Consider the following 22,935-nt stretch of genomic DNA (forward strand, 5'->3'; position numbering starts at 1 on the left):
TCCCTCAAAACATAACAAAACCCCACGATTCAGGAAAAAAATTTAAAAAAAAAAATCACGGTCCGTCACTCTCCACCAAAAGAACCACCTGGCCACAGCGATTCGCACTCTTGGGGTGGGGAGAGCTGGAGGCTAAGTAGGTACACCCCCAGAAAATTTTGGGGGAGCATTTTCCTGGTGCTTTAAACCAAAGCGAGAACATCACAACATGAAACTCATGACAACAGAAGGGATTTCAGAGTCTCATCTAGGAAAAATATATTTAAAAACAGCTCAAGAGAGGTAAATCATCAAAATAATCATCAAATCATCCTCCCGAATGCAACTCAAGTATTAAAAGGGTGGCCCAAGGTCTGGTTCTGCTTGCTGCTATCCATAACAATGGGGAGGATGGAGCTCAGTAAATTAGGAGGTAACCTGGACCAAGAGGTACTGGAAGTGTGCTGGAGCAGAGCAGCTGGGTAAACTGGAGAGGTTGGATACAAAGAGGATGAAACCCAAGAGAGTTGAGTGTAAGGTACAACCATGACCTTGTAAGATGTGGTTTTGGTGAGAAAATATCACAGCCAGGCCTTGCACAGTCCAGTCATTCATGGTCTGCATGAAGCCAGCTTGATCTGGGTTTGGTTTTGGGGGAAGACCTCTGGAAGCCACAACCTGTGGGATGGCAGCTCTGCCGGACTCACCATTTCTTGAGGATCAAACGCAAACCACCTGCGTCCTCCAGGACAACAGGCTTTAGGATAAGTGACCCTGCCAGCACCTGTGTCGCTCAACTGTTTGCGGCAACCGTTCCTTCCCTGCAGCCCAAAACCAGGTTAATCACCTGGTTAGGTAATCATCTGGGGGTACCAGACATAACTTTGCTCATTTCTCTCCCATGCTTAACCTCTGGTGAAGGCTGGGGTGCTTTGAGTATAAGGGGCTCAGTGAGGAACCAATTCCTCCAAGGAGGCTCAGGATATGACCTGCTGGAAGGATCAAAGGGCTCAGAAGTTACACGAAAGCATCAAGACTAAGACTGTAGAAAGCTGGGGAAGAGGAGTACAAAGCATCCTCCCAGCCCCCGTCCAGCAAAGCTCTCCACATCTCAAGCCAGAGACCAGTACGAGGGACAGTGGCTAGATCAAACGAATCCCTCCTAGGAAAAGGGATTTATTGCTGCCCTCAAGCACGTCAACCAAAAAGGCTGCACAGCTTAGGAGGGAAATCTTTTCTCCCTCAACTTGTAGGTATAAAAGCCTCTAAAAATTTACCTGCACCTAAACTCAAGTGGAACAACAAGTACACATGAATTACAAGATTGCAGCTAGCATGGCAGAGTAGAAGCTCACAGTACTTTTCCCGCAGAAAAAAAGGCAGCGGATAGATCATATCCTGCAACCACTCCCTTCTCCTCTCGGCTTATTAAACAAACCCATCTGTTCACAAAAGACTGTGGTGAGAGCAGCCGAGCCGTGCCGACGTGCTGCTCTGCCACAGCAACACAACACAACACCGCAGAGGCTGAGGGTGGCAGGCACAGACGATCAGAAACGCCTGGAGGAGCTGCAGCCAGACCTGCAAAATGAAGCAGGAACCAGAGGGAGCGAGAGGATGCCAACACTTGTGACATCAGGTGCCAGTAAGGATGGGAACCCCTCCGTCTGCAGGTGGAAATGGGGGCCACATCGATCTAAGTAGCTCCCCTTTTATCGAGTGGCATTAGCTGGCACAACATGTACCTCCACAAATATCGCAGTGGGATCCTAAGCCGTGTGCCAGGGCTGCAGCTGCCCAGACAGCTCCTCTACAGCCTCGCAGAGCGGCTCTGCCCTTTGGCAGTGGATGCTGTGCAATTGCTTCCAAAGCTTCCGCCTGAGGCACAAACCCGGGAGAGCACACTCTGAGTTTGGGGCGAACAGAAACACAAGTGTGACTGGGTTTCGTTTTCTTTCCTTTTAATAGAAACATCCTAGAGTAACTTGGGAGGAGGATCAGCCTAAAGGGAATGTCTCTGGGAATAAAATGGCATGATGTGCTTCAGGAATGATGTGCAAAGTTAAAACGTCCAACCAGGCTCAGCTCAGGACTTCCTGGATTCTTGGGTCTTCTTGATTTCCTGCAAGGAGATCAGGAAAACAACTTGAGCATCTCCCAGTCTTTGGGAACAGTAGTTCTACAGTACTACAGTAATCTCGTAGTTTCACAGTTCTGGAGACCACGAGCAATCACCTCAGACCAGCTCCGCAGCGTCACAGGACCAAGCCCAGAGTTTACGCATGAGCCTTTAGGGACAAGGCAAGGTTTGACTTAGAGGCTCTTCAAAAATAGCACACCCCTTCCATACTGTCCAGGGATGTATGTTTATTTTGCCCTTAACCCAGTATCACGCTGGATCTGTTTCCCACTTTTAGGCCACTGATCCATCGTCACTCATACGCAATCTGTGCTCAACGATGTCACTCGGCAGCTCAAACCAGATCAAGTGTGGGCATGAGGTCAGATTTCTGCCTATAGACAGTCTGCCTATAGACAGACCCTCACCTGCTCAGCCTAGAGGTCATGCCTGCCTGGGGAGTGAGGCAGAAAAGCCCCAAATGACTCACCTCCAGGAGTACCTCCTTCAATTCGGAATAGGCTTTTTCTAAATCATCATTAATAATGACCAAGTCGAACAGGCCAGGCTCTTTACCTGGGGAAGGAGACGAGGACAGAGGAGTTAGAGAATGTGTTTCTTCCCTGTGTCATCTCTTGTGCGTGACCAAAGTTCCTGTGGAATTTTAATAATATTATTTCAGCCACTGCTAATACGCTTCTCCGCCAACCACCCACAAGGAACTGCAGCGGGAAACGATGCAGTACAGTGCTTAGATTAAACTCAGCTCCTGTCCAAGCCCTGCCAGCACTCCTTGGAGAACACAGGTCAGATGTTCATGCAAAAACCAGCTCTAAATCACCAACACATCCCCTCTCCCTATGCACCACCTGAAGGCCCCTGGACTTACTAAGTTCCAAATCTACACGAGCTGCAGTCAAACGCTTCAGTAAACTTTCTTCTGTCTCAGTCTTCCGGTCACGTAGTCTTTTTTCCTAAACCCAATGACAAACTTATTAGAGAAACACATGTTCCAAATGTTGCATGCAGAAACCACGCCCCATCCCACAAGCCAGTGCTGTCTGCCATTTATTACTGCTGGCGACCACAGGCACGTGAGGTAACACTCTGCAAAGGGTGAGCGGCCTCACTGACAGCCCAGAGCAAAGCAGTGGCCAAGCTGAGTTTGAGCTCAAGATTTCCTACCCAGAGCTCAGCTTCCCGGTCTCTTTCCCCCCACCCTATATTTTTCTTTTTTGCAGGTACCACTGGGAGATGAAATCTCTCTGCTGGGCTCTGGCATGTGGTGATGTTGGCTTCCTCCCCCACAAACTCAACAAGAAACAGAGACTGCCTCATCTACTGAGAGCAAGAGGGGAGAGCCAGGAGTCATGGCCTTCACTGCCACGTACTCCTTGCATGGCTTCAAGCCACACATGCATGTCCACATCCCTCTCTAAACCATGACAGTGATTTCACTTCTGCGAGAAGCACGCTGCAATCATTATTACGCAGGGCTCCATAAGACCAGAGGAGTGTAGGATTTCTGGTGCTGCAGAGAACCAGCCTTCCTCGGTTTAACTTTAACTGCCGGGTGCAAGTCTCAGCACAAAAATCTCCTTCTCTCCCCAGCATTAGGCACAACTAATGCATTTAAAGGCTGGCTATGCTGCAATGGAGTCTATAACCCAATGTAGGCAAATACGCCAAGGTGTAGGAGCTGTACAGGAGGGACTCAAAAACACAGCACAGGAAGATTTATCCCTGGGAGCCAGAGGCTGGGGAGTTGGACTGGGCAGAGGTAACTGTGCTCAGAAACGTCCTCCTCACCTATTCTACAGCCCTTAAAAACATACGGGTGAATCAACGAGGGGGGAACCCCCATCGCTTCAGAACAAGACGCTGATTACCTCTAACTGCCTAACGGCAAAGGAAGGCGGTCGCTCACCAAGATGTCTATGGACGGAGGCTGCACAGAGATGTAGATGGGGTTCAGGTCTGTCCTCTTGATGTTCTTCACACCCTGGATGTCGATGTCAAGGACGCAGATCTGATTCTGGGCCTGAACAGCCTGCACTGCACCTTTACTGGGGACAGAGCAAAGAGGGGTCAGAACGTCCAGACATAGCAGTGGGGGTTTGGTGTGTCCCCTTCCAGCAGCAAGTCTTCACCTCACAGGGCTCCCCTGTGCCTGAATTGTGGCAGGAGAGAAAAGAGAGCCTGCTCTGCTCTTGCTAAACAGTTTCTCTTTCCCCAAGTGTCCTCTGGGTCCCTGGGGTGGAGCGGGGACCTGCTGTGTCCTGCTAGAGAGGCTGGCAAAACCACGATGGAAGGTGTGGAAATGGAAAGTGTGCGACTATCCCATGAGCAGTGTGGCTCGGGTACGGTTGGCCGTTGACAAACACAGGAGCAACCTTCACCAAAGAGCAAAACCACTGAGAACTTTCCTTCTCCACAGACCCACTGATTCGTGTACCCATGTGCTCTCTTGAAGGATGCTTGACAGAGAAGGATGCTCCTGCCTGGATCTCAAGATGCACAGTTAAGAAAATATTTTTTAAGTGGCGGTTCTTATAGGTCATTAAAAGCAGTACCTCTTCCCCAACACAGGGGAACTGCCTCAAGCTTGTTTCTGAACACCCACAATCCTCCCTTGAAAAGCAGCAACACCAACCCTCTCCTGGTGCACTGGAGGTACCTGGACTAATTACTGGGTAGCAGCCCTCTTGGGAGGCTTTTCAGTCGGTATCTGCACAGTGCTGGGCACAGGTTCTCCTTCAAGCCAGGGCTCCGTGGCATGATGGACAGTGGGGAGAGAATCCCTGCCAGGAGCTCAGAGGTGGCACCGTAGGTTTTGAGGGACTGAAGTTGGGAGGTCATGCAGTGGCAGATGAGATTAAGAACAGATCTTAAGGTGGCTGGTGACTTTCCTCCTGACCTGGGAAGGTCACAAATCCCAACAGGAAGAAGAAAGCTGAAGCAAAACTGTGAGACCAGCACTGTGTCCTATACAAATACAGAGGTTTGCTGCCTTACCTGAGTGGGCAGCAGCAAGAGTCCAGATAGGTGCACCATCCACAGCAAATCCACAAAAACTCCCCAGAATGGCCTGGTTTGCCGTGTGAAAGCCACAGGCTTCATCTGATATCACCAGGTATCAGCTAACTCCTGCTACAACTGATCTATAAAGAGCCAGCAGATCTCAGAGCCCCAAGAAAGAGACCTCATGCCTGCTCTCTGATTTCAGCCTCTAATTTAAGGCAGCTTCAAGAAATTCTGGTTTCTGTGGGTGGGACTCAGTGCTATCCCCACAGACAGGGCCCTTTCAGGGCTCTTACATTAAGCAATTAATTTTTAGTTATTCATTATTATTAGCTGATGAGATTTAGGGAGCAGAAAGGCTTGGCGAAAACTTCAACCGTTCTGATAAGCATGAGGGACTCTCTCCATTTTATCACACATCTGATTAGAAACGATCTTAGGCACTTGTAAACATAGGCTTGGAGAGTTTCTGCATTTGTTTTGTTTGCAAACTGGTCTTTATTGCTTTGGGTTTGGGTTGATTTTATCCTCCCACCCTGCATCACCACAGGCAGAGCACAGGCAGCACAAATATGCAGAGGGGACCAAAGATGAAAGTAAGGGCCAGGGAGAACAGCACCTCAGAAACAAACCCCAGCATGTCATTTAATTTGGTTAAAGTATCAAATTCCTGTCAATTTCAAGGAAATTGGCTGAGGAGAGATGTCTTCTCAGCACCCACCCCGAGGAAAAGGCACCGAAATCAACTCCACCTATGTATCAGGCATCAGAGAGCAGCCGTCTCCTCCACGCTGCAGCCTGCTGGATTAAGCAGGACACACGTGAAGGAAGGAAGCCTGTCCTACGCAGGATGAAGCCAGGGATTAAGGAGCCTGAATTCAGTTTCTCCTTGGTGCTAGGTATCTGGAGGATGAGCAGTCAGGTTTTGCTTCTCTTGCCAAACCAGCGACACTGCAAGTATCAAGGCCAGGGCAGGGGATTGTGCTCCTCCATCAGCCTCAGAGGCAGCATGGCCAGACCCCTGCAAGGCTGCCCTTAGCTGCGGTGACAGCAGTGATGCCTATGCCTGTCACATTAAAACAGCTACGTTACCGAAATGCATAATTGTCCTCAGAAGGAAACTTTGCTATCACCAAAAAAAGTCCTCAAAAAAGCACATTCAGCTCTTTAAGAAATGTAAGTCTTCCTAAAAAGTGTTTTAGGCAAATTTCTTTAATGCAACTAATTAAATATCTCAAAAAACATTTAACTTTCCTCCTTAGCAGGTCCTTTACTATAGCATCACAATTTTCTCACAATAATTATATAAGATAACTGACTTCTAATTAACATTGCAGCTTAATGTTTTATTGATCATCAGCTCCAACGCCGAGGGCAACGCTATTTTAAAATCCACCTAACTCTTGAACCCCAGTCAAGGGTGCCACACAATTTATCTATCATCAGCAGCCACTTTACCAAAGCAGCACACAAATATTTTTTCACAAGAGCCAATACAGATATTATCGCTTCTGCTCCTGAATTCATCATATTCAGACCATTAGGTAATGCAGGGATAATGAGAGTAAGTCTCCATTCTGCCCACTACTTTCTGCAAGCACTTGGAAAACATTAAGGAGCATAAATAGTCTGTGAAAATCACCCCGTGCAAGAAAAGTGTTAAGCATATGAACCATTTCAGCAGCCCTCAAATACTGGAGGCTATAGAGAATCTCGTAACGTAATAACCATTTAATTCTGATGAGCTAGCTCTCTGCAAGAGTTAGTTTTGCCATCTTAATAAAGCTGACGAGGACCCTGCTATGAAAATTAAAGGCTTTGCTTATGGCAAAAATCTGCGAGTTTGGGAGAAACAGTGTCGCTAAGTTAAAATATTCTTTTCCTTCACCATCATCTCAGCTCCGGCACCACCTGGGTTCAGTGGCGACAGCATCTGAACTGCATACCTCGTCCCGTACATATTTCCAGAGAACTCTGCGTGTTCAATGAATTCACCAGCATCGATTTCTTTCTGCATTTCCTCTCTGGTCACAAAGTGGTAATCTGGATAGGGAAAACAGGAAAAATAGACAGAAATTAACAGCGTTGAAGGTAAAGTTCATGGTCAAAATGACACCCATGGGTGCTTAGGGGAGAAGCAACTTAAAACCTGCTTTGGACAACACTGGCAGACTGCAGATATCAACTTCCCAGTTACTGCATACAGAATCCCCTCTCCACATCAATTGTCCAGACACCTGTTCAAAACGTTCTGGAGCTTTCTGTGTGGCCAGAAATGCTGCTGTACCCCCTTTTTCATACCCTTTCTGGTGCAGTGGGAACCACCTCCCCTTCCCCACAGGCGTGGAACACTCTACAGCAGGACTGCCAAGGCCCTTAATTTGAAAGCACTGATGATTACAGACTAGAATGGGACAAGAGAGAGGGGGGGAGATAAAAGGGAACATCAAAATCAAACTAACTAAAAAGGAACGTTTCTCTATCTTTTGTTAAAATCCCTCCCCTTCACTTCAGAGTGAAAACTGCCATCAGAAATTAAGAACAAACCTCACGTGATTCTTTCTGAAATATGCAAACAAACCAGAAAACAGAAAAGCAGCTGGCCAGCTGGACACAAACTAATAATACAGATAAAGACATCTCATTAAGCAGTTGCATTTTCCAAAGCAGTGTGCATTTGAGGTATCTCACCAGAGCTACCTGGCACTTCAGAAGATCAAGCCACTCAATGCCCAAGTATGGACCAGGGCACTTAAACTGAGAGCCCTGCTTTAAAAACCTTGGCCAGCAAGTCAGAGACAGTGTCTAGAAAAGAAAACTGGCAGCACATGCTCTGCCTCTGTTAACATTTCACCGCTTAATTAAATTTTGGGTTTGTTCTGCCAAGTCCATCCCTCTTCGTTATCTTCTCTCCAACGCATGGCACATGCTGCGAAACAGTGGTAAACAGCTACAGTCTTATTGCCACGGAGCTAAAGAACAAAAGTGCGTGTATGTATACAGATTTATACACACATATACATACACACTCTCAAATATATAATCACTGAGTACCTGCCTAAGGAAATGCACCCTATAAACACAAAAGTAGGACTAACTTATCTGCTAGTGGAGATTCATGCAAACACTTCACATAAAAACTTTAAATTTTTCAGAGGAATTATTTGCCGTGTCTGATGAGACAGGCTCAACCGCAACACACTCACCTTTGCCATTTACTTCTCCGGGTCTTGGCTGCCTCGTGGTATCTGTAAGCAAAAAAAAGCCTTGTAAATTTTGTAGATCACTCAAGGAAGTAATAGTATCAAAGAAATAAAAGCACACACGCAGCAGATTAACCCAATCATGTAGTAAGCTGATTCTCTATTTAAAATGATCAAAGCTTCTGCAATCAGCTAGTGTAGCACAACAACGACATGCTGGATTGGCCTTTAATCAAAGAATCCTAGATAATCTGAAAACTATCAATTAAAATTGGTAGGGGCTGAGCAGTCAGTGTGGGACTTACCAGGCTGGGCTTAGTTTTCAGCTCTGCTACAGCCTTCCTGTGTAATCCTAGACACATTATTTAGACTTCTGCCTCAGTTCAGGGGAATTAGCGGTGCCCTACTTCGCAGACCTATCTTCATTTTAAAAGACCATGCAGCACCTACATAGGTGCTTAAAATACCCAGATTTAATGAGTAAGGGCAAACTCCTGCATGAGGTAGGTGAATAAATCAGACAGCCTTTGAACCCTGTTGGAAGTCGTTCAAACCAAAAAGGAGCTGATGGTCATCACAGAGGGCAGCACCGATTATTTTATTTAGGACCAGCAGGAGTTAACCTAATGCAGTAAGGCTCTCATCACCTGTAAGTTTTTATAAAGCACCAGTTGCCTAAGTGGCCTACGGAGATTTAGGAAAAAAATATCTACCAGTGAAGAGGCAACCTTGGGGAAAACGGTAAGCTCTAGTTTGGACTGAGATGAGAGATTCAGTTGAATCAAGTGCATAGGATGAAACACACAAAAGAAAAGATAATTTTAAGTTTTTTTCATCTCCAGTAACATTAAATTTTTAATCATCCAGTATTTGCCCTTTCATGGTAGAACACATACAGATGTCACAGACCTCAAAGCAAGGATTTCACTTGCAGTATCCAAAGTGTCAGGACAGTAAAAAACATTTTGGTAACGCACTTAAAAACACCTTGCAGGACGCCAGGGAAAAAGAAGGCAAATAAGGTGTGGACACAGCCCAGACTCTGAGGTTAACCTTTAAGGTGTCACCCATGAAAAAGGAAACAAAATTAGTGTTGCAACAGGCACACTGCCTGAAGAAAATTCCCTGCGCTTACTCTGTTGTGGATGCAGGAGGACTTCAGCACTGCCTGCAGCGTGCAGGCAGGTGCGAGTGCATCGAGTTGGCCGGCCAGGGGTTATTTTCACATTACAGGGAACCATCCCAGGTAGAAAAAAAAAAGGACCCTTGGCCAGGACTTAGTGACCGACATAGAAAAAGTCAACAAACCACCAGAGCAACAGCAGGAAGAAGAACATACGCAGGTGATGGGGCAAAGTGTTTCACTGACTGACCCAGTAATGAGATGGGCTTCATGAAACTCTAATTTTAAATCTGAGACCCTGGTGTGCAGCCCCTGGGCTGTTAAAATCCCCATCAGCTCCCGCAGGTGGGTGGAAAGAATTGGCTTTTGAAACAGAGGCATGTGGGAGATTTTGTTACTTTCAGAGTCAAGAAGCACTCAGAAAAATCTCATCGCCTCTCTGAGCTGTGTTTAGAGGTGTGGGGAGTCACCAGACCTGGAAAGGGTGCTATTCCAGACAAATCTTAGACTTGCCACTCAATACCAGTAGTAAAAGGCATCCTGTCTTATTTAAACATCGCAAAGAGCCCACAGACAAAGACACAGGCAAGCCACAGAAGCCCGTTATTTGGGACTTATTTGTTATTTGGGACTTATTTGTTATTTGTAGCTATACAGCTACAGAGGCAGGTTCTGGGCTAGTGGCCCTGAACTCCTCCACTGCCCTTCCCCAGAGACACGGATACTCACGGGAGACGCTGAAGCCGAAGATGTTCTCGTAATCTTTAAGCAATTTCTTTAATAAAGTGCTCTTCCCTGCACCCGATGGGCCACTCAGAACCACCGGTCTTGGTCCCTGCATGGCTAGAGACAGAAAAATAAGTGTCCGGTTAGAAACACCCATGAAAAAACACAGCTGTGGATTCCCAGGGGTGCTTGGCCCCACAAAATAGCGTCTATGCTTTACCCTCAGATACAAGTTTCTGCAAGCAAATCTGAAACGATGAGAAATCACAAGCCTAGAGCTGATAGAAAGTAACTGGAAGTGCAGGAAATACCAGGGAAATGCAAACAACTACTAAATTAGCAAATTGGCAGCAAATGGTGGGAGCCACCACCTCTGTATCACTGCAAAAGATCTGAGCTGGGAGCCCTGAGGAGTCAGATATCATTTTTTGGGAAGCAGACAGCAGAAGCCACCAGCAATGCAGCAGGACAGCTTCACCTTGCTTTGCTGCTGGCCTCAATTCTTACCTGGGGAACAAATACCTCAGACAAATAAAGGGCATGTATCACTGCACCATGAATGCTCGTTCTCAAGAGTCTAAGGTTCAACGTATAGGACATAGCCCAAAGGAGGAGGAAACTGGGCTCCAGCTGCCACTAGACTGGGATAATTCAACCCAGCTCTGTTCTCTGTCACCAGGGCTGGTCCCTCTGGGACCCAAATCCTAGGGAAGACTTTCTCCAACAGGAGAAAAATGCTGTCTATGCCTGGTGGCATCTGGAAACATCACAGGACATCCACACACACTGGGCAATGCCAGCTTAATACTTGTCCTTACTGATGAAAGTTATAGTCACAGCCACTTCCCTCTCATGGGGAGGGGCCACAAGGAGGGTTTGCAGGAGATGCTGGCAAGAAAATAGGACAGAAATCAGCCAGCATTACACACACACAGCTCCGAGTGAGGGATGGGATGCCCATGAGATCACCACACCTCTTATGTTGCCCCTTTACATCCTAACAAGTACAAACTACAAGCCTGTGACAGACAGTTAAATGTTTCCTATCAGTCCTGGGATAAAATATCCACACACAAAGCCTTTACCATAAGCAGACAACGTACTAAAGCCTAGACCCAGAAGCCCATTGCGTCCTCCACCACTAAACCCCAAAGCCTTGCAATAGCCGTCTAAACACAGGTGTGATCTGGAACCCAAACAGGCTTTGGGGTTTATTTCCATATTTCCTGAAGCACTAACCCCAGCTCAAGGTGTTTTGTGGCAAGAGAGAAGAGTTTGGTTCCTGGTACAGGTGAAAAAAAGCAGCCTGGGGCCACACAGTCCTTTCTGCAGTTGTTTCTTCAGCCAGAAAGAAAAAACTGGGTGTTTTCATGTGCCTGAGTCTCTGGGGAGGAAGAAAGGTTAATTACCAACATGTGAATAAAGAAGAAAATCCTGTGCAACAGTGCAGGGAGTACCGCTGGGGACCCTCATCCATCAACAGCAGTTCAGCAGCTTCTAAAACAGAGGTGATGACGAGAGCAGAACAAATCAAACAAGCCTATTTTTCCTATTTAAAACCAATTACTTTCTGCAAGCAGTAAAGCCCCTGGAAATGCATATTTTTTTTAACCTCATCAGCTGGGCGTGACCTCAGTCAGGAGCAATCAGCCAACAGACAGTATAATGCCTTTCCATTTTAAATTAGATCATAGCAATGTCACCCTGACCTTACAAATCACTTTTTAAACAGCCTTAAGCCAAATGCTGTCTCTTACAAAATCAGCCGCAGATCGTGCGGCAGGCTAATCTAGCCAGGTTGCCTCCCTGACCCCGGCCTGCGTGAGCTGGATACCTCCTTATCCCTAAATCCCTCCTGCACAGCTCTGCGATCACGCAGACATCTACCAGGCAGCACTCCAGCTAGCAAATTATAGGAGTTTTCCCTCCGTTCCCTGAGGATGCTTTGTACTTGTCTGACCAGAGTTTATCCAAGCCTGTATGTAAGGATGGGGTGTTAATACACAAAGTCTAAGTAGATGCCAGCAGCAGCTAACGCAGGCATAAGAACACCCATGTTCAATCTCCACCTAAAAGGAAACTATTTTATTTTTTTTTTTTTTGCTGTTGGCGTCCTCCAGGTGCCACAGCCCCAGAGGCCCACCAGATCAGACATTCTCTGCGGATCTTGGAGGACGGGTCCCATCGCACGTGCATGGCCACATTGCTGGATTAGGCTCCATCATCCAAAAAACACAACTAGGCTGCACAAGCTCTAGGAAGCCTGTCTGGGGTCCTGTCCTGTCTTTCCCTTAGCCCTCAAGATTTGATAATTTCCAGATGTCACAGGTTTTGCCTAAATGTTCAGTACCAAAAGAGGAAAGCACACCCTCCTACACCTCCTCACCAGTGAAATGCTATTCAGTGCTTCCAGCAAGGAAGCTTGCTGAGTTGTCTCAAGCATCTCTCCCTCTCTTCTGCCCCTGCCAGTTCCTCTCACCCCCATAAAACAGGTGAGCCCTGACCATTGCTTGCAGAACACTCCAGAAGAGGAGCTACACAAAGTTCATCCAGTGCACTTCACAACATGCCTGCTCCTGAATGATGCTCCTTCATCATGCGCCATCTTCCTTGGCCACCGCTGAAAGCCCCTGCATGCAACATTCGGATGCCAGCACAGACTCAGTCCGGGCATTTCACGGCTTTTCCTCCGCCGTGATCCGGCTGTGCCAACAAGAACTGCTCTGGATGCACAAGTCCCAGCCCCAGCCTGCAGAGCCCAGCCAGGAGGCTCACGTCCCAGCTAGGGGGAGAAGAGCTTTCCTCTCTCCCTCCTCAAAATTTTATCCGCCCTTTAGCAGGCACTGATAGAAAAAGGGGAATCTAAAGCTGCCTAAATCACTTACAAACATTTCTTTCAACCCCAGACAAACTGGGAAGCGGTAAGAGGAATGGGCAGAGCACTGGCTAGCAGCAGGCTCCAAAGCATCCTTACCTTTTGCTTTTACTCCCTTTCAGCCAAGGTATAAAGTCCACCTCCTTGCAGCAGCAACAGGCTCACAATACAAGCGAGCCGGCAGAAGGCTGGGCTATTTGTGAGCTGCCTAAAGCCTTAATTACTGAGCTGCAATTTTAAGATGGCCAATGAAAACTGCTCGCTGGTCTTTAATCTCCTCTCGTGGTTTCTCCTCCGCTCTCTGCTCTCTCGGCTAAGAAAGCTGCAGTCAACCACCACTAATGGGTTGACAGGTGCCGGCACGTGCCGGCCTGGCGTTTCGGCAAACACCAGAATTGTCCCCATCCCTACACCTAACCTCACGGATCACAAGTCCCCTGCTGCCACCAATGCAAACGCACACGAGGAAGAGCTGCTATCTGTGGGTCAGAGGGAGGTGTGGGACCTCCTGGGCGAGACCAGCAGCTCATTCGGGTTGGAGAGGGCCTTGGGAGATCTCCAGCCCACCCTCCTTCTCAAACGTAGCACGTCTTTAGCTGGTGATCAAGCCGTGGTGCCCACAGACACCAAGATCAGATGGGCTCTTAGATAGCACTGATGCACATGGGGTGGGGGGGAAACCCCAGACTATAAAGCTGCTACGCTCGCATTACACACCCAACAGTTGTGTGGTTGAAGCAACTCTTTTAGAAAATCACTCAGTCTTGGTTTTAGCCAGGATTTCACCTTCCGCAGACAATGCTCCTCTTCTGAAGTCTGCATGGCTGTTGCCTCCAGCCGCTGCTTCGCCTCAGGTCAACAATTAGGCTACTTATCCACCATGAAGGCAACAGAGAAACTCCTTCTCCTGCCGACACAGATCCGAACCCAGGCCTCCAAACTGCACGTCCCAGCACCTCCATGGTGGGACCCTGCAGGGTCTGTGCTGCCCTGGTGCTGGTGGTGCTTTTCTGCCCGAAAGAGCACTGGTGGGGCATCAGGAGAAGATGGAGACGCTCTCCTTTACCTTATTCCCTTTCTTTCCCCAAATACTCAGAACTAAAGTGAGAAAAGACACACGGGTTGCAATCACAGGTCTCACTTCTTTGAGAAACGGGCTAAAAATAAACCAAGAGACTTGGAGGTGCTTCCTCTTGCCTCCCTCCAAATGTATCCCTTCTCTTTTGCTGGAGATCTGCAGAGGAAAGCAAGATGTAATTTAGAGGGGATAAAAAAAAGCCATTCCCACTGCCAGATGAAGGGGCTAGGCCCTCGTGGGCGGCAGACGGCAAACACCCAGCTGGCAAACTGGGAATCTGTGCCAGCACAGAGAAAAACCAGCTCCCACGGAGCATTTTCAGAAGGCGCTCACCAGCCGGCACAGTGTGGGATTTTGGGGGCAGCTGCTCAGGGCCGGAGAGGTGAAGGAGAAAGATGTGCTGGGAGGGTGAACAAAGGAAATGATCTCTGCCTCGAGACGTGAGCAGTGCAGACGTGGGAGAGGATGCGCTCACCTCTACCATCAGATTTGGTTAAACACACGCCCTGACCCCCAAAAATCACTTTTAACGACGCTTCTCCGCTCCCCCAGCCCTGTCAAACACAGTTCCTCTCCCTCTGGCAACCTGAAGCCCTCAAAAACTGTAAGTAAAGCACCATAAAAGCCTGAAAAAACCTGATCTGGTGGATATGGGGCTTTTTAAATCTCCTGTTTCATCCCAGCCCAGTAAGGCATCTGCCTGTCACATTTTCAAGCTGTTTGCAGCAGTAACATTACAGGTACATATTTATTTTGAGCAGAAGTTCAATTTTTTTTCCCCATTTGCTCAGATTTTGGCGTTTTCAAAGCAGCCAATCTGCAAATATCTAGCACAGAGGGTCTCTCACCTCCAACGGGTTACTCTTAAAACGATTCTGGATCCAGCCTAACCACCACGTATCACCAAAACCACAGCGGGCTGGAGTCAACCAGCGACAGAGTAGCATGGCTATTTAGTAAAGATCCTCACATTTGGAGAGGTGCCACACCTGAGACTGAGGACAAACAGCCACGTAGACCCCCCTGGGCTGCAAAAAGACAAGGTGGTCCCCAAAAGAGAACGCAGGAATTTGTCACTAGGGCAAAGAAATTTTCTCAGTCCGCTCCTGCCTGCTAAACTCACCCTGGATTTTAACTGGAGGCGGCAGCGTGACCAGTAAAGCAAAGGACAGACATCACAAGAGTTAAACAAAATTAATGCTGATTAGCAGAGAGGCTTTAAAGAGAAGGTAGAGCCCCCTTACAAAGTAGAAAAGAAGATTAAAGGACAGTTTCCCTGGAGGCCCAAGAAAGGTCTCCTGGATTAGGATTATAATCCCATTCTCTATTTTTAGCAGGTTCGTTATAAAGCTGCAACTCCCACCTTTCTACGTTTTGGGATGCTTTCCGAAAACCCAGCCAGCCACAGTAACACAACAAAGTTAAACATTATCTGAGAGCAAGCAGATGCTCAGCATCTCGATGTCTGTGAGGAGCCCTAAGGGTAGGACATCCCCTCGGCCGGTCAGAGGCTGCTCCAACGGCCACAGCCCTGGACCCACACTCGTTCAGTCGGAGAACGGGTGGGCGAAAGCTCCGGGACTTCACGTGCAGTTTCTCAGCATGCAGACACCGTGCAGGACAGCCGGGCTCAGAGGCTGGCCCCGACAGCCAGCGGGTTGCTTAAATAAAAATAATTACTTGCAGTACTGAAACAGGAGCAGAACGTCCCCACTGCGGTACCCAGAGCTGGCGGGAACCCTCTGCCGCCTTTTTCCTGGAAACAATTATCTAAAAAGCACTAATTAGCCCCTCCACCGGCTGCACTGATTCGCACTCCTCGTGTTGCAGGGCGCAATGGTGCAGCAGGAGGAACAAGAACGGCTGTCTCAAGATTACTGTGGAAACCAGCTAGGTCCAGGCCACAGACGAGGCCAGGACTCACTCCAACACCGCGTCCTGCTGCAAAACCGGACCAGTTTAACCAACCAAGTGGTTGGGGCCAGTTTACCCGGCTGGGTAAATGCCAGCAGAGGCGAAGCTCAGCCAGGTGCGGTTTTGCAATCCGCTGCCCGTCACGAACGTTGCGTTTCACCACACAGCTCCCTCCCTCAGGCCGGTACCTCACAGCCCCGGGGGCCGGCTGGGCCCCCTCAGCCGAGGAACCTTGTGAGGATGATGGACAGCCCGGAGGACGCCGCCAGGGCCCGGGATGGGCCTCAAAACCTCCCGTTCTGTCCCGTTCCGTCCCGCTCACCCGCCGCCAGGGCGATGGCACCGCGCAGCCGCCGCCAGCTCATGGCGGGAGGGGAGAAGCGGGGAGGGAGGAGAACGACGGGAAATGGCGGATCGCTCCCAGCAGCCCCCGCGCCGCCGCCGCCACGTGACCTGACGTCAGGCGGGGCGGGGTTTGGGAAGAGAAGCGCTGCGCGCCGGAGGGAGCGGTCACGTGAGCAGAGGGCGGTGGGGCAGACCACCGGTGCGGTGGGGGGGGGGGGGGGAGATGGGCCGAACTACAGCGCGGTGGGGGGAGCTGCCCTGGGCTGAAGTATGGGGGGGGGGCGTCCTGGGTCGAACCACATTGGGGGCGGGGGGGGGGGGGAGCCCTCGTGGGGCTTGAAACCTCGTTGGGGTGGGAGGGAGCCATCGTGGGACTGATCCATGGCGGGGCGCGGGGGGGCATGGTGGGGCCGAACCATGGCAGAGATGGGGGGGGGGCATCTTGGGGCTGAACCATGGCGGGTGCGGGGGGAGGGGGGAGCCACGGTGGGGCTGAACCATGAGAGCAACAGGGGGGAGCCATCGTGGGGCTGAACCATGGCGGGTGCCAGGGGAGCCACGGTGGGGCTGATAAATGACAGAGAAGGGACCTGTGGGAGGGGGCCACACCGAGATGGGGACAGGGGCTGTCACCCCTCAGCCACCCCAGGGAAAGCTCCTTGTCCCCAGGAGGCTGCCTCAGCTCCCACTCCCTTTGCCAGGCACCTGTGTGGAGGATCCGGCCTCCCTCGCCCGGACTAAGATGGCGGCCACGGGCCGGGCACTGAGGTGAGCAGGCTGACCCTTCAGCAGGGGCCTCAGCGGGGCTGCGTTCCACGAAGCGATGGGGCAGGTTGGCGTTCTTCGCCATTTAACCCGCCACCACGGTGACGCCTCCCTCTCTCTCACCCCTGACCGACCGCACTCTCCCTCCGTTTTGCCTTCCCGCCAGCGCCCTGCGCCTCGACGCCTTCCTCAGCCTGCTGCCGGCCTTCACCGCCTCCGTCCGCCTCAACTCCAACCGTGCCGCCGTCTCCCACCTCCGCAGGCAGCTCTACGGACGGCTCTACCCCATCCTCCTAGTCAAAACTGACGGCTCCACCGTCCGCCTCCGCTACAAAGAGCCGAAGAGGATCCTCATGGTAAGGGAGGGGGTAGGCTGAGGGGGAAGATGAAGCCCTCCCCTGCCCCAGGCAGGGGGGTTTTCACGCCGTGCCCCCCTCAGCTGCCCCTGGACAGCAACACGCTGCCCGAAGCGGAGCGCAGGGCCCGGCTGAGGAGGCAGTTCCCCAGCAGGCTGAAGGCCGGGCCGGAGGAGACCTTCGAGGGCATCGACTTGGCCACCTACAAGCGGTTCTGGAAGAAATGACGCCCTGAAATTAAAAAAAAAAAAAATTGTTTTTAAATAAATAAGCGAAGCTGGGAAACGAGTCGTCGCGGTGCGGTTTTGTGAGGGGGGACTGAGGCGGCACCGCCGGTTGAACCACGGCCCCCCCCCTCCCTTCCGGCCTTACGCGGTGGTATCGCCCGCAACCGAGCGCACCCCCGCCGCTGAGACAGAGGTGGTAGCGGCCGGGGCGGGGCGGGAGAGCGCGCGGGGCCCGGAGCGGCGCGCGAGGTGCGTGCTCGGGGGGGGGGGGGGGGGGGGGATGGGGGGTGGGCGTGTGTGACCCCGCCATTTTCAGCCATTCCCCCCCCCCCCCTCCCCCCAAAAAAACAAACCCAAACAACGGGTGTACGGCCCCTGGGCTGGCACTGACCTCCCCCCGGGCCGTGTAACCCCCCCCCCCCCGGCCGTGCAACACCCCCTCCGGGTCGTAAAATCCCCCCCCCCAGGCCGTGCAAGCCCCCCAAAAACCGTGCACGACCCCCCCTCCACTCGTGTCTGGCTTGTGTACCCCCCCCCCCTTTTCCATTCCAGCACTCCCAGGGCTTTGGGTACCCCAGTGAGTCCCGGGGGGGGGCATATTTGCCCCCCCCCCCCCCCCCTCAGGAGACCCCCCCCGGGGTTCCACGGAGGAGCCTGGGGGACACACACACACACAGGACACACAAACCCGGGGCTGATCCCCCCCATTTTGCAGGTCATCCCCCCCCCCCCCCCAGGCCCCCCATACCGTGGGGTCGGGCACCATGTTCGGTTCATCCCGAGGGGGGGTCCGGGGGGGCCAGGACCAGTTCAGCTGGGAGGACGTCAAGACGGACAAACAGCGTGAAAACTACCTGGGTAAGGGCTGACCTTGGCCAAAAAAAAAAAAAAAACCAACCCCATCCCCATCCTCCCTATGCCCCCGACACCGTTTTGGGGCGCGGATGGAGGATTTTGGGTGCGAGGATGTTGAGGGGGGGTGGTTTGTTGTTTTTTTTTTTTGTGTGTGTTTCCCCCAACAGGGAATTCCCTGATGGCTCCGGTGGGCCGGTGGCAGAAAGGGAAGGATCTGACCTGGTACGCCAAGGGCAAGAAGGAGACGGCCCCCCCGCTGTCCCGGGAAGAAGAGTTGGCCGCCGTCCGCTTGGCCGAGCAGGAGGCCATGATGGCAGCCCTGTGAGTCTACACCCCCCCTCCCAAAAAAAAAAGGGGGTGCAAGTCATCCCCCCCCCCGCCATGACCTGCTTTTGCTTTTATAGGGGCTACAAGAACGTGAAGAGGCAGCCCACCGGCCTCAGCAAGGAGGTATGGGGAGGGCACCACACGTGGTGGTGTCCCCCCTCCTGCAGCTCTATTTTTTTTTGGGGGGGGGGGGGGGATGCTTTTCCCAAAAAAAGTGCTTCCCCCCAACTTCGCTCCGCAGGACCTGGCTGAGGTGTGCAAACGGGATGGCACCGAGCGGGATGAGAAGGACGTGGACCGGGTGGTGGGCTTGGGGAGCTCCAGGTATGGGGAAGCGGGGGGGGGCAAGTCCTGCACCAAAATGCCCCGTTTCAGCGCAATTAGATTATTTTTTTAATTTATTTTGCCTTTTCTTTTTTTTTTTTTTTGACTCGTTGCGGTGACGTCTCTCCCCAGCGGCAGTGCTGGCCGGGTGATGCTCTCCAAGGAGGACAAGGAAGCGGCCAAGATGGGGCTCTCCGTCTTCACGGTACGGTCACTTCTTCTTCGTGAGGCTTAAAAAAAAGATGGGAAAAAGGAAAAAAAAAAAAAGCCCTGCACTGCACTCAGGATATTTTATTTAAAAGCAAAGCTGGCGGTTGTAGCACAGAGACCTGCAAGAGCTCCCCGAGTCCTGTTTGCACAGAGTTAATTTGTGGGGTTTTAATTTGGAAGCAGTTTTTGAGGGTATTTTAATTTTTTTTCCAAATTTAATTTAATTTTTATTTGATTTTATTTTTTTTCTAAATTAAATTTAATTTTTAAAGGGAGAAGGTCCCTTTTTCTTGTAATTCAAAGCTACGGCCTCACAGACACGCTCCATGTTTTTCCCCCTTTTCCAACCCTAGCACCAGAAAGTCTCCAGCAGCCCCGAGATGTCTGGCTCTAAGAAGAAGGAGGAGAAGGTGGAGGAGAAACGGTGAGGATGGGGACCACCGCTTTGGTGGGAAAACACCAGAAATGGCCGTTTTTGGGGAGGGGGGAATGTTTTGCAAAAAGCTTCTATGGGTCTGTTTGTCATCGAGCTTGTTCTGCATCTGCCTCGATCACCCCCAAAACCTCTGCTTTGCCCCCAAAACCTCTTTTTTTCTGGTGGCTTCTCCTTGGCCAAGGAGGGGCCTGGTGGGAATTGCCTGGAGGGAGGGATGGGGGTGAGTTTTTGGAGGAGCCGGAGGGATGCACAGGGCAGGGATCCTCACTGCTTGATCTCTTCCCTGCAGACCAGAGGGCGGCAAGAAATCCAAAAAGGAGAAAAAGAAGAAGAAAAAGAAGAAACATAAGAAAGAGAAGAAGAAGGATAAGCATCACAAGAAGGATGCTGTTCCGTCATCCTCCGATTCTTCTCCAGACCGGGATGAGAGGTAGCTGGGTTGGGATGGGGGCTGAGCCTTGGTCGCAGGGAGGGGGACCGGGACCGGGGGGCTGACCAAGGCTCACAGGACATCATTGTTGGAAAACGGGATGAAGGATTTGGGAGAGCCACGTGGTCATGGCTGGCATCAGGATGCACCGTCGGCATCTCCTGCCTTTCCAAAAATCCCTTTTTCATCCCCAGAATCGGCTCATTGCGCGTCCCCAACGTCCCTGCTGTCACTTACCCCTCAATCCCCACAGGCACCACCGAAGGAAAATCCACCAGCGCCCCGAGACGGCACGGCACGGCAGCCGGCGTCGGCATGACACGGATTCCTCTGCCAGCAGCTGGGATTCGGGCAGGAGCCCTTCGCACCGTCCTGCCCGTCGGCGGAGCCGGAGCAGGGACGGCCGCGGTCGGCACCCGTCCCCGCGGCGCAAGGCGAGGAAGAGGAGCAGGAGCAGGTCCCCTCCGTCCCGTGGGGTCAGGCAACGCCACGACACCGATTCGGAGGACTGAGAGGGAGCCTGGGTTTTTTTCCAGGGACATCTCACATAGGCTTATATATTTTTTAAGGTTATTAAATTAAAAAAGCCACAGCTCTGCTGTTGCTGGGGCCGAGTCTGGCAAAAAGGGCATTAAGTTTTGTGATGCCAGCTGCCCCTTCCCTGCCCGCAGCTCCTGCCTTTAACTGGGGGCAGCCTCCCCCAGCCGTGGTGGGGGGCAGCAGGTGCCCGGGCACCTTTCTCCTTGATCCCTGGATCCATCCATCCAAGGAATGATTTAGGTTGGAGGATGCTGCGGGGTGGGTGCCAGCGCGGGGAGGCTTCCGGCTGCGATGCTGGAAATGCTCCGGATGCCTCATGTTTATGTAAAGAGATTTTGGATGGAGTTATTATATTATTATTATTATTATTATTACATTTTTTAGTATCTTCTTTCAATGCCCTAGACTAACTGCCAGCAAAGCTGCTGAAGGAGAGTTTCTTTCCTTAAACTCTCCCTTAAATTAAATGAAACCCAGGGCTTACGCACTGCCAGGAGGGTTTTGCATCTTGGATGTGATGGCTGTGGGGCTCTCCGTGGGGCCACCTCTGTTCTCCATGGGGCGATGGGTGCTCTCCATGGGGTGACACATGCTCTTCATAGAGCAGACATACACATGTGAGGAGGGGAGTACTCGGGACGTCCCCCCCGGGACGTCCCCCCCGAGGACCCGCAGGAGAGGACAGAGCCCTAGCTGGGCTGCCCCAAGTTGACATTCATGCTTCCCCCTGTCCCCAAAAAGCTTTTAATTTGGGCAGACCCAAGCAGGAGCCGGCTCTCTCAGAGGGACATGAAGCAGAGATGGTTCCATCACCCCCAAACTCCTGTGGAGTGGCATAAATCACCGCAGGGATGTCCACCTGTGTCTGTGTCCCTTGTGTGGGTATGGAGCAGCCTGTCCCCTGGGAACAAGTGCTTTCCCGGCCCAAGTTTGGGGAAAATCAGGGGCTTTGTGACTCAAGCTGCTGGGGGCAAGGGTGATGGATGTTCCTTTGGGTTGAAAACCAGCATTTTTAGATTTTTTTTTTGAAAAAAGAAAACTGCCTGAATTAGGGGCTGCAAGCAGAACCTCCAAAATAATTCCTCGGCTGATGGGGAGAAGATGGATGGGGCTGGGGCGTCTTCCATAGACATTTGTCCTGGTCACATCCACCCTGCAGCAGGGCAGGGAGCAGCAAGCTCCATTCCCATCCAGGATTTTAAACCTCAGAAAAATAAGTATTTATGTGCTTGGCACGCTGCAAAAGGGGAATTTCACATCAATAAATAGAAATATTGATCCAAATGGAAAGGGGTTGTCCCGAGCGGCTCCGGGCCGGAGCATCACCGGCTGCCAAAGCGGCCGCCCCAAGCACAAGGGCCTCGTTTGTGTAATTAATGATGCAATTTCTCCCGCTTAAGACAGGGTGGTTTTGTGTGTCTTGGCAGACAAAAGCCCCAGGCCTGGAAAGTAGCTTCAGTTTGCACTTTGGCAGTGTTGAGGGAGGGGAGCTGTGTGTCTTCTGTCATCCCAGCAGCCGTGCCATCGCCCTGCCTGCAGCCGGGCAGGGGGGACCGGGGGTGCGAAGCCACGCTGCCAGCTGGGACCAGGCATGCCTGGTGTCGAACAAGGGCAGCATTCATCATGGGGGGGGACACACACAGCGGGATTGGGGTGATGAGCTGAAATAAAGCCCTTCTGTCCCGCTCCCCTCCCTGGCTGCGAGCACGTGCTTAATCCCGCTGATGTGGGCAGCGGGAAACGCTGCAGAGCAGTTGCAAGCTTTGGTGACACACCCCCCCCCCCCCCCAAATGTTTTGGGTTTTTTTTTGGGGGGGGTCGGAAGGGGGTTGATAACATCTTGGCAGGGTCACAGGGCTATTCCTCTTGGTCTGAGCAGCTGCAGCCCCAGATGCAGCCCAGGGACCCACCATGTGGCTGCCCACGGGCTACTGCAAGTGGGGTAGCCCCAAGCCCACGTGCTCCTCGGCTGAAGGCTCTAACCCTGCTACCGCTCACCAGACAGAGCTCGGCGACCTTGGGGTCACCCTCCTGGGGATTTTTGGGGTCCAGGTTGCGACTGGTGCCTGCTGGGAGCATCCC

At 51.4% G+C, this 22,935-nt stretch overlaps 3 protein-coding genes across 14 annotated transcripts; 2 read left to right on the forward strand and 1 right to left on the reverse strand.

The window, feature by feature from the left end:
* Positions 1-1,923: 1,923 nt before the first annotated feature.
* GUK1 (guanylate kinase 1) lies at positions 1,924-16,476 on the reverse strand. Of its 9 annotated transcripts, none has more exons than XM_049798984.1 (9): positions 16,361-16,476; positions 11,411-11,555; positions 10,175-10,288; positions 8,326-8,367; positions 7,066-7,162; positions 4,026-4,164; positions 2,988-3,072; positions 2,589-2,674; positions 1,924-2,101 (listed from the first exon to the last, which is right to left on the reverse strand). In XM_049798984.1, exons 2-9 carry the CDS (start codon positions 11,541-11,543, stop codon positions 2,066-2,068), a joined length of 732 nt encoding a protein of 243 aa, XP_049654941.1. In that variant the 5' UTR covers positions 11,544-11,555; positions 16,361-16,476; the 3' UTR covers positions 1,924-2,065. The 9 variants fall into 9 exon arrangements, with proteins under 9 accessions (XP_049654941.1, XP_049654940.1, XP_049654944.1 ...); XM_049798983.1 differs by having other exon boundaries at positions 16,227-16,456; XM_049798987.1 differs by lacking the exon at positions 11,411-11,555 and having other exon boundaries at positions 16,361-16,469.
* On the forward strand, positions 16,356-17,958 carry MRPL55 (mitochondrial ribosomal protein L55). Of its 4 annotated transcripts, none has more exons than XM_049798993.1 (4): positions 16,356-16,582; positions 17,085-17,151; positions 17,315-17,504; positions 17,588-17,958. In XM_049798993.1, the coding sequence occupies exons 1-4, from the start codon at positions 16,375-16,377 to the stop codon at positions 17,729-17,731; spliced, it is 609 nt and encodes a 202-aa protein (XP_049654950.1). In that variant the 5' UTR covers positions 16,356-16,374; the 3' UTR covers positions 17,732-17,958. The 4 variants fall into 4 exon arrangements, with proteins under 4 accessions (XP_049654950.1, XP_049654952.1, XP_049654953.1 ...); XM_049798995.1 differs by having other exon boundaries at positions 16,356-16,552; positions 17,588-17,957; XM_049798996.1 differs by having other exon boundaries at positions 16,502-16,552; positions 17,053-17,151; positions 17,588-17,878.
* Positions 17,959-18,461: 503 nt separating this feature from the next.
* On the forward strand, positions 18,462-22,497 carry C4H1orf35 (chromosome 4 C1orf35 homolog). The gene is made up of 8 exons (XM_049798195.1): positions 18,462-18,589; positions 18,754-18,907; positions 18,991-19,036; positions 19,155-19,237; positions 19,370-19,442; positions 19,801-19,871; positions 20,173-20,313; positions 20,567-22,497. Exons 1-8 carry the CDS (start codon positions 18,496-18,498, stop codon positions 20,823-20,825), a joined length of 921 nt encoding a protein of 306 aa, XP_049654152.1. The 5' UTR covers positions 18,462-18,495; the 3' UTR covers positions 20,826-22,497.
* The last annotated feature ends 438 nt before the right edge of the window (positions 22,498-22,935 follow it).

Source organism: Accipiter gentilis, chromosome 4, assembly GCF_929443795.1.
Source record: "Accipiter gentilis chromosome 4, bAccGen1.1, whole genome shotgun sequence".
Taxonomy (NCBI): Eukaryota; Metazoa; Chordata; class Aves; order Accipitriformes; family Accipitridae; genus Astur; species Astur gentilis.